At 40.9% G+C, this 11,399-nt stretch overlaps 1 protein-coding gene across 2 annotated transcripts in view; it reads left to right on the top strand.

The window, feature by feature from the left end:
* The first annotated feature begins 2,236 nt into the window (after positions 1 to 2,236).
* Positions 2,237 to 11,399, top strand: part of CHEK1 (checkpoint kinase 1) — a 39,159-nt gene continuing 29,996 nt past the window's right edge. The window contains exons 1-3 of one of the 2 annotated variants that reach the window (XM_053691407.1): positions 2,237 to 2,321; positions 4,127 to 4,195; positions 4,272 to 4,495. In XM_053691407.1, coding sequence (XP_053547382.1) covers positions 2,317 to 2,321; positions 4,127 to 4,195; positions 4,272 to 4,495 — 298 coding nt within the window. In that variant the 5' untranslated portion in view covers positions 2,237 to 2,316. Of the gene's footprint in view, positions 2,419 to 4,126; positions 4,196 to 4,271; positions 4,496 to 11,399 lie in introns of both variants that reach the window. The other variant, XM_053691408.1, reaches the window with a different exon arrangement.

Here is an 11,399-nt window from a genome sequence, read left to right as displayed (position 1 = left end):
AACTTTGCCCCTCCTGGTAGGAATGTATATCCCATACGTCACTAGCTCATGGACTCTTGTTAATATGAAAGAAATGAATTTATCAGGTAAGTTCTTACATAAATTATGTTTTTTGCAATTTGAGGGACATTTGGGGCCCAATATTTTTAAAATTCCAAAGTAAAAATAGTCCAAACTTAGTGATACCGTAGAGGGGTCATTGTGTGAGCTAGCTGTGGTGAAATTTTAGTGGAACAATGGGAGATTTCTTTTTTATCCCAAAGTGAAATTTATTGGAAAGTGACTATTTTTGCAATTTGAGGGACATTTGGGGCCCAATATTTTTAAAATTCCACAGTAAAAATAGTCCAAACTTAGTGATACCGTAGAGGGGTCATTGTGTGAGCTAGCTGTGGTGAAATTTTAGTGGAACAATGGGAGATTTCTTTTTTATTCCTAAGTGAATTTGCTGAAAAGGGCCGATTTATGAAATTCAAGGGACATTTGGGGCCCTATATTTTTAAAATTCCACAGTAAAAATGGTCCAAACTTAGTGATACCATAGAGGGGTCATTGTGTGAGCTAGCTGTGGTGAAATTTTAGTGGAACAATGGGAGATTTCGTTTTTATTCCTAAGTTAATTTGCTGAAAAGGGCCTATTTATGCAATTCGAGGGACATATGGGGCCCAATATTTTTAAAATTCCACAGTAAAAAGTCTCCAAACTTTGTGATATCGTAGAGGGTCATTGTGTGAGCTAGCTGTGGTGAAATTTTAGTGGAACAATGGGAGATTTCTTTTTTATTCCTAAGTGAATTTGCTTAAAAGGGCCGATTTATGAAATTCAAGGGACATTTGGGGCCCAATATTTTTAAAATTCCACAGTAAAAATAGTCCAAACTTAATGATACCGTAGAGTGGTCATTGTGTGAGCTAGCTGTGGTTACATTTTAGTGGAACAATGGGAGATTTCTTTTTTATTCCTAAGTGAATTTGCTGAAAAGGGCCAATTTATGCAATTTGAGGGGCATTTGCGGCCCAATATTTTTAAAATTCCACAGTAAAAAGTCTCCAAACTTTGTGATATCGTAGAGGGGTCATTGTGTGAGCTAGCTGTTGTGAAATTTTAGTGGAACAATGGGAGATTTCTTTTTTATTCCTAAGTGAATTTGCTGAAAAGGGCCAATTTATGCAATTCGAGGGACATTTGGGGCCCAAAATTTTTAAAATTCCACAGTAAAAACTCTCCAAAATTTATGATATCGTAAAGGGGTCATTGTGTGAGCTAGCTGTGGTGAAAATGTAGTGGCACAATGGGAGATTTTGCTTTTTTCCCTAAGTGAAATTGCTTGAAAGTGATGATTTTTGCAATTTTAGGGAAGTTTGGGGCCCTATATTTTTAAAATTCCACACTAAAAAGTTTCCATACTTTGTTATATCTTAGTGGGGTCATTGTTTGAACTAGCTGTGGTGAAAATGTAGTGGCACAGTGGGGAATTTTGTTTTTAACGCTTAGAGAAATGCTGGAATATGACTTTTTTTTTACATTTGAGTGACATTTACAACAAAAATGCTTGTGGTATTCATTAAAACATTTCTTATTAGCATATATGTATGGTACAGCCTTTAATAGTCTTAAGAAAGTACTAACAAATAAGTGTCTGATAGCTTGACTACTGTTTTAAACCTGTCTGATAGCTCCAAAACAGTGTCTGATAGCTTGACTTGGATTTTTAAACTGTCTGATAGCTTGACTCCAGTCATATATTGCACATGTATCAAACACATTACACATGTATCAAACACATTACACATATATCACACACATATTGCACAGTATCACACGTATTGCACATGTATCAAACACATTACACATGTATCAAACACATTACACACATATTACACATATATCACACACATATTGCACAGTATCACACACGTATTACACATGTATCACACACATTTTTCACGTATCACACACATTACACATGTATCACACATATAATATGCATGTATGTCACACGTATTTTACCCATGTATCACACACACGTATAACACATATGTATCACACAATCACACATGTATCACACACACATCATAATACAATTTCTCAAGCAGCTGGTGTCAGTACCGGTTATCACCGCTAGGGGTCAGTACCAGATATTAACACTAGGGGGCAGTACCAGATATCACATGAAGCTCTTTCCCTCCCTGTCTATAGAGGTACGTGCTGTCGTCATTACGTTCGAGCGTGATGACGCATTTGGGTAGGCGGCATGTTTGGATTTGCCTGAGCGCGGGTACTGAACTGTGACTGCACGAGCAGCGCGTTACCTTATGCTGTAAGTCCCGTGCGCGCGCCAGGCCGCTTTTACCGGTTGTGTATGAGCGGTAGAGATTATCCGTAGTGCAGAGCGTGTGACAGGAGGAGCTTGTGCGGTAATGTAATTTTATTGTTATGTAGTGAGTGGCCCTTGACAGACCTTTGTACACCACGTCTGTTGTATGCATAGGATAACATAGGGACTAGTGAGGCCAGAGGAGCTTTAGTGAATCAGCTACACTGGATAACATAAGGACTGGAGAGTCTGGATAAGCTTTAGTGAATCATCTACATAGGATAACATAGGGACTGGAGAGCCTGGAGGAGCTTTAGTGAATCAGCTACATAGGATAACATAGGGACTGGTGAGACTGGAGGAGCTTTAGTGAATCAGCTATATAGGATAACATAGGGACTGGTGAGACTGGAGGAGCTTTAGTGAATCAGCTATATAGGATAACATAGGGGCTGGTGAGACTGGAGGAGCTTTAGTGAATCAGCTATATAGGATAACATAGGGACTGGTGAGACTGGAGGAGCTTTAGTGAATCAGCTATATAGGATAACATAGGGACTGGTGAGACTGGAGGAGCTTTAGTGAATCAGCTATATAGGATAACATAGGGGCTGGAGGAGCTTTAGTGAATCAGCTACATTGGATAACATAAGGACTGGAGAGGCCGGAGGAGCTTTAGTGAATCAGCTGTATAGGATAACATAGGGACTGGAGAGCCTGGAGGAGCTTTAGTGAATCAGCTATATAGGATAACATAGGGGCTGGAGGAGCTTTAGTGAATCAGCTACATTGGATAACATAAGGACTGGAGAGTCTGGATAAGCTTTAGTGAATCAGCTACATAAGATAACATAGGGACTGGTGAGGCTGGAGGAGCTTTAGTGAATCAACTACATAGGATAACATAGGGACTGGAGAGCCTGGAGGAGCTTTAGTGAATCAGCTGCATAGGATAAAATAGGGACTGGAGAGCCTGGAGGAGCTTTAGTGAATCAGCTGCATAGGATAACATAGGGACTGGAGAGCCTGGAGGAGCTTTAGTGAATCAGCTGCATAGGATAACATAGGGACTGGTGAGGCCGGAGGAGCTTTTGTGAATCAGCTGCATAGGATAACATAGGGACTGGAGAGGCTGATAGAGCTGGAGAGGTTGGAGGAGCTTTAGTGAATCAGCTATATAGGATAACATAGGGACTGGTGAGACTGGAGGAGCTTTAGTGAATCCGCTATATAGGATAACATAGGGGCTGGAGGAGCTTTAGTAAATCAATCCTTATGTTATCCTATGTAGCTGATTCACTAAAGCTCCTCCGGCCTCTCCAGCTTTATCAGTCTCTCCAGTCCCTATGTTATCCTATGCAACTGATTCACTAAAGCTCCTCCGGCCTCTCCAGTCCCTATGTTATCCTATGTAGCTGGAGAGGCCGGAGGAGCTTTAGTGAATCAGCTACATAGGATAACATAGGGACTGGGGAGACTGGAGGAGCTTTAGAGAATCAGCTACAAAGGATAACATAGGGACTTGTGAGGTCGGAGGAGCTTTAGTGAATCAACTGTATAGGATAACATAGGGACTGGTGAGGTCGGAGGAGCTTTAGTGAATCAATTGTATAGGATAACATAGGAACTGGTGAGGTCGGAGGAACTTTAGTGAATCAATTGTATAGGATAACATAGGAACTTGAGAAGCTGGAATGAGGTTTGGTACATGTTACTGGAGTGAGTCTAATGAAGATTTCCAGTTGCCCTTTTGTGTTGTGTATCCCATCATGCATTTTGATTTACACCATGTTATATTTTGTGTGCAGCACTATGGCGATTCCCTTTGTGGAGGACTGGGATTTGGTGCAGACGTTGGGAGAAGGGGCTTATGGAGAGTGAGTATTTAATAAATCATCCCTTATACGTTTCCTTGCGGTGAGTGCGTTACTTATTCTCGCTGCTTTCGGTTAGGGTCCAGCTGGCAGTAAACCGGATCACAGAGGAAGCTGTTGCAGTGAAGATTGTTGATATGACCCGAGCAGTTGATTGTCCGGAAAATATTAGGAAAGAAATTTGCATCAATAAAATGTTGAATCATGCAAACGTGGTGAAGTTTTACGGACATCGCAAGGAAGGCAACATTCAGTACCTGTTTCTAGAGTATTGTCGAGGGGGTGAGCTATTCGATCGAATTGGTAAGAATCTCACACCTTTTATTTAGGTTTTATAAATCTGTATGAGAAGTTCAGAAATTCTGACAATGCTGGGGGGGGTGTTTAGCGTGACAGTGCACGGAATGGGCGGGTGTTTAGCGTGACAGTGCACGGAGCCCCTGTGTACGCCCTAAACATAACACACACCACTCAGCCCTTATTGGGCTCCTTTTCCTGTGATTTCACTCTGTGTAACTCTGCTACATATCTGTCCCCAAGTGACTTCAGCAGAGGTAATAAGATACTAGCAAAATGAGTTCCAGCTGTGTCTGCTCTAGTAACAAGTTCAGATTTGTTTCTGCAGATAAGTCTAGTAGTGGGGTCAGTTTGACAGTTATAAAACAATTGTATCAAACAATTTATTTAATTCAAAATGTTTTCACACTCGCCTAGTTTGTTAATCTTTTGCAAGATTGTGATTACTGTAGTTTCTTGTGAGAGCATGACGGAGATGCAACCTCACATCTTGTGTGATTCAGTTTGAAAGGGATATTAAACAGTGCTCTCTCAGTGAAGCCGCCACCCTCATTGTGCTATGGGAGCTGAAAATCTGGATGTGACAGTGTGGCGGGGGTGTGTGGTTTGTTTAGCGTGACAGTGCGGGGGGGGGGGTTGTGTAGCGTGACAGTGCGGGGGGGGGGTTGTGTAGCGTGACAGTGCGGGGAGGGGGGTTGTGGGGCGTGACAGTGCGGGGAGGGGGGTTGTGGGGCGTGACAGTGCGGGGAGGGGGGTTGTGTGGCGTGACAGTGCGGGGAGCCCCTGTGTACGCCCTAAACATAACACACACCACTCAGCCCTTATTGTGCTCCTTTTCCTGTAATTTCACTCTATGTAACTCTGCTACATATCTGTCCCCAAGTGACTTCAGCAGAGGTAATAAGATACTAGCAAAATGAGTTCCAGCTGTATCTGCTCTAGTAACAGGTTCTAAGTCTAGTAGCGCGGTCAGTTTGACTGTTATAAAACAATTGCATCAAACAATTTAATTCAAAATGTTTTCACACTCGCCTTGTATGTTAATCTTATGCAAGATTGTGATTACTGTAGTTTCTTGTGAGAGCATGACGGAGATGCAACCTCACATCTTGTGTGATTCAGTTTGAAAGGGATATTAAACAGTGCTCCTTCAGTTAAATCAAAGTAAACCTAAAGAGATTGTGTAAAATAACAACTAACTTACTGGTTTTATTGCATAATTCTCAGTGAAGCCGCCGCTCTCATTGTGCTATGGGAGCTGACATCTTTGAAACTTAGAGACACTAAAGTCAAAACGATACTTTCATGATTCTGATAGAGCATACAGTTTTTTTAATAGACTTTACAATTTACTTCTATTATCAAATTGTGCACTTTTCTTTTTTTAAGACACGATGAGTCCACGGATCATCTTAATTACTAATGGGATATTCACCTCCTGGTCAGCAGGAGGAGGCAAAGAGCACCACATCAGAGCTGTTAAATAGCTTCTCTCTTCCCTCCCACCCCAGTCATTCTCTTTGCCTACATTAGTGATAGGAAGAGGTAAAGTGAGGTGTTAGTTTTAGATTCTTCAATCAAGAGTTTATATTATTTTAAAAGTAGTGCCAGAGTGTGCTGCTTTGTCCTAGGGTGTAGCCGTAGTCCAGATCAGTCTCTACAGGAGAGCTTTGGTGGCTTTAGAGCAATGGGAACTTGTGGGACATAATTCTCGCTGTGCCTCCCATACTAATGCTGCCCTTACCAAGAAAATCTGAGGGATAATTACTCAGGACTTTTGTTTTCCATTACAGGCCCATGTGAGGGAGAGGACCTCACAAACCTGGGAACTGCCTTACTGTCCGGCAGAAGATAATGAGGTAAGTGCTAACTTTATTCTGGGGGTTGCAGAAGGAGACTCAGAAGAAAGTTGGGCACTTCATTTTATTCCTCATCAGATGTAATTTCCTTTTTAGATTCCCTTAGAGTTTCAGAGGACACTTTGGGACAGTTAGACGCAGGCTCTCGGCCTGTTTGGCACATAGGCTCTCATTTCATAACTACAGAGCCATACATAGAAAGAGCTATACATCAGATGGGCTCAGTGGCATGTGACTGGTGTTATATCTCCCGGCGGTTTATTAATAGCCAACCGGGAGATCTTATATTGCCATGGTTGATGTTTTGACGTTCCATTGCGCTATGCATCAGATATAGAGCGCATGGTACTCGCATTCTTATCTCCCGGCGGTTTGATTATTGCCGACCGGGAGATCTCATTTTGACAAAATTGTTAAATTGGCATTTCCGTTTAGCTAGATATCAGAAGCTCAGTGTGAGGCAATGTACAGGATTTATGTTCTTATCTCCCGGCGGTTTAATAGCAGCCGACCGGGAGATCTCTTGTGGCCACAGTTGAGGAGCTATGCTTGAGCGAGCTCAGTATGGGTGATTCCACATTGGTTTATCAGTCCGTTGCTATACCCCCGAAGGCCTTTTTTTTTTTTTTTTTTTTGCGCTAATGGAAACCGGGAGAGGATTATCATAACACCCACGATGGGTGGAGTTATGTTTGGCGCCATTTTAGTTGCGCACATCTGTGTTTGTTCTTCCTGGTACCAGAAGATTTAGTAGAGAATGGTTCTCTCTTAGGGTGAAGGTATTGCACCGGACAGTGTTTTCAAAAGAGGCTTAGTCAGGAATATCTAACCCGTTTCTGCACACAAATAAAAAGTAGGAATTTCAGCTGTTTAATGCTTATTTCATCCTTGTGTCTTAGGATGGAACAAGAGCACACATAAAATAAAGTTACCTTTTTAAGATTTAAAGTGAAAGTAACGTTTTTTTAAGGTGTCAAATTTTTTCTTAAAAGATTGCACTCTTTTTCTGAACCTTATCCTTTTACAGCGTTTGCTGTTTAGGAGTCTGACAATGGTCACTTTATGCCACAAATTTTTCCTATAGGGTCCACAAAATGTTATGGCTCACATGCAGTGCCCTGCGTTTCCTCTCACACTCCATCCGGAGTTGCACTGCATTTCATGCATTATTTGTTTTTCCCAAGTGGAAGAAAACATTTCTAGAGGAATCATTTTCAATCGTTTAGTGCGATTGCTTCAGTTGTTGCTTTTCCGATTGGGTATTCCCTGTGCCTGACAGAGGAAGATACTTCGGGGTTATATATGAGAGAATTCTCAGTCTCAGAAAAATAGTATCTTTATTTGATCCTGAGGTTGTTTTTTATTTCAGTTTTTCAGCTTGAACACCTTCATTCGCATTCCCTATATTTCAATATATGTTTCCCATAGCCGACTCAGTTAAGGAGGCTGGGCAAACATTCCCTAGGGTAGAAGGAGTAGTTTCCAGCTTAGCTAAGAGACCTACTATGCCCTTAGAGGATAGTTGGTTTTTCTAAGGTCCTATGGACAAAAAAAATCAGAAATGGATGTACACCAGGGCTTACAATGACAACCAGCGTGTACTTTGCTACCGTCTCTAGTGCGATGACATATTGATTTGATGCGTGGTCTGATACTAAGTCAGAATCTCCCCTGGATATAATCCAGGATAGGATAAAAGCTTTCAGATTGGCTAATTCCTTTATTTAAATTTCTTCCCTTCAAGTTTTCAAACTGGGAGCATAGGTTTTAGGTTTCTCTGTTCCAGCTCACAGAGATTTATAGTTAGAGCCTTGCTCTTCGGATGTATGCTCTAAGTCTAAGCTTTTAGCGATTCCTTACAAGGAAAGGACAGAGACAGCATGAAGGATATGCCCCCGATCCGAGATCGGATCTTGTAGGGGGCAGACTTTCTGTCTTTGCTCTGGCTTGGATTCGAGATGTTCAGGCTCCCTGGGCAATAGAAAATAGTGCCCCAGGGATACAAATTAGAGTTCAAAAGTTTCCTCCCAGAGGCAGGTTTCTGCTTTCAGGAATTTCTGCAGATCAGACAAGAGGAGAGGCGTCCTTACACTACGTAGGAGACCTCTCAGACCTGGGAGTGATTGTTCCAGTTCCAATACAGGTACAGGTTTTTTTTTTATCCCAATCGGTTTCTAATTTCCAAAAAAGAGGGAGTTTTCAGACCACTTTTTAGATCTCACGAGTCTAAACAAAGTTCTTAGTGTACCATTCTTCTTGATGGAAACTATTCGTTCCATTCTTCCCTTGATCCAAGAGGGTCAATTTATGACAACAGTGGGTTTAAAGGACATGTACCTTCATGTGCCATTCTCAAGAATCGTCTCAAGTTCTAAGGTTTGCCTTTTTGGACAAACGCTTCCAGTTCGTGGCTCTTCCTTTTGGTCTTGCCACAGCTCTGAGTTTTCACAAGATTTCACACAGACATGGTGTTATCCTTTCCGCAATCTCACGGGTGGCAGGTTAATTTGGATGAAGTTCCTTAGTACCAAGCACAAGGGTAACTTTCTTTGGTACCATAATTTATTCCATGTCTATGAAGATTTTTCTGATAGAATGTCAGGACATCAGAGATCATCGATACTTGTCTAATCATTCAGTCCACTCCTCGGCCTTCAGTGGTTCAGTACATGGAGGTAATCGGGTTGATAATGGCGGCAATGGACATCTTCCCGTTTACTCGGTTCCATCTCAGACCTCTGCAGTTAAGCATGCTCTGGCAATGGATCGGAGATCCTACAGATTTGTCTCCTCAAATACTGCTGGAGCTGGAGACAAGGGATTCTCTTCAATGGTAGTTATCTCTGGATCATCTCTCCCAGTGAACCTGCTTTCGCATCTTGGGTGTTTGTGACAACAGCCGCCAACCTTTTAGGGTGGGGAGCAATCTGGGGCTCCCTAAGGGCTCAGGGGGTTTGGACTCGGTCTGTTTTTCCTATAAACATTCTGGAGCTGAGAGCGGTCTACAGGGTTCTTCTGTCCTAGGCCTCAGTTAGCCTCGGTCCAGTTTATCAGGTTGCAGTCGAACAATATAACGTCAGTGGCTTACGTCAATCATCAGGGAGGAACGAGGAGTTCCTTAGCGATGACAGAGGTATCCAAAATAATTCAGTGGGCGGAGGCTCATTCTTGCGGCCTGTCGACAATCCACATCCCAGGGGGGGTCAACTGGGAGGTGGATTTCCTGAAGCAGGGAGTCTTTTCATCCGGGGGAGTGGGAACTCCACCCGGAAGTGTTCTCCAGTTTTTCTTTCCCGGTCATTGCTCGAATCAAGTAGGAGAGGGCATTGGTGATCCTTATAGCACCAGCTTCACCTCGCAGGATTTGGTATGCAGACCTGGTGGACATGTCATCTCTTTTGCAAATAAGGTTTTTTGAGTGCGCCTGAGATATTTCTAAAATAGAAATTACTCAGTATAAATTTGCATAGCTTGTATATGAAGTTTATAAATTTACATATATTTATAAATTATAGAATGTATTGTGTGATTATATGTATTAAGTATATGATAAAATTGATGGAACAAACACTAGAAATAATATGAAAAAATAATTTTACTAATTGATTTAAAAAGACAATAATTAAAACATCATACATAAAAATATAAATAAAAATGGGTTATTCATTATTCTTAAGGAAATGATTGTTGCGCTATATCCTTGATGCAATTTGAATGTTTAAAACCAAAATACGGTAAATTATGGTAAAAATGGATCTGATGCTAAAACAATTTAATATGAATCGCATAAATTAACCTTTATAGCTGTATAAAAAACCCTCTTAAACAATTTCATATACACAACAGATGAACCTTTCTAAATTGACATGTATTTTTGTGATATAAATCTGTGTGTCTTAGTTGTAGTTACTGTTGCAAAATAAAAGAACAGGTAAACCTAAATACATAAACAAATAGATGTATCTCTTACAAATAGAGACAATGTATTTTAAATGCTTTATCAACAGTAGTTAGAAAACAAAGGGAAATGAGGGTTTTGTCTCTAGACTAGAGCATATGCGAGGGATTAAACACTGATTATATATAGAGCGCTCTATATTTCAGGCTTATCTGAATAACGATATTTTCCAAAAAATATATATATATAAAGTTATTTTGCCTGGGGCTTATGGACACTTAATGTTACCTCAAGTTAACGCAGAATGATATAGGCAGGAGAATCCTTCCCTCTATACCGGTATAGATCTCTTCTTTGTTGTTAGTGAAATTGGGTATTGCATTCCTTAGGAACCAGAGGTATTTTTCATGTGTTTTACCTCTGGCTATGATCCTCGTATTTTCTTTATAATTTTTCAAGTGGGAGAAAGGAAACCTTGGTGTAGAAATATGCAGACCAGGGTACGTCCTAGGGGCCAAACTGATATTCTCCTTGTATTTTTCTTTGGCTCACAATAGGCTTCGTTTCCTTTTTGGTTCCTGCAGTGCTCTGGATGTAATCCTGGTGTTTTTTGGTGTTTTTCCTAGCAGCTCCTCGGATAATGGGATATGCAGACCAGGGTACGTCCTAGGGCCAAACAAATATTCTCCTTTTACTTTTTTCCTTTTGGCTAACAGTGGACTACTTTCCCTTTTCGGTTCCTGCAGTGTTGTACAAGCTTTGTAATTAGGACACAGTAATATATGTCCACAATAGCAATATGAATGCGTTTCGGCTGTCACCTGCAGCCTTTTTCAAACATACTGCTTTTCTCTATTTTGGCGGTCTTATTTAAACTGTTAGATCATATTACATTGGTTGATGTGGAACAATGTCTCATTTGTTTAAAATTCAAATTTCAATCCATTTAGAGTGGTATAATATCCCTTTGCTAGATACTTTCGTTCATTTATTGTTGTCATTAAGATGAAGGAGAAAAGATGGAATATATCCCATGTGAAAGATTGTGTTATTTATATCTTGAGAATAAAAACCCATAATTAGGTATTTTCTATATATACAGTGGGGCAAAAAAGTATTTAGTCAGCCACCAATTGTGCAAGTTCTCCCACTT

This window comes from Bombina bombina, chromosome 8 (genome assembly GCF_027579735.1).
Source record: "Bombina bombina isolate aBomBom1 chromosome 8, aBomBom1.pri, whole genome shotgun sequence".
NCBI lineage: Eukaryota > Metazoa > Chordata > Amphibia > Anura > Bombinatoridae > Bombina > Bombina bombina.
Note: the sequence above shows the minus strand (reverse complement) of the source record. Positions and strands in the feature narration are given on the sequence as shown.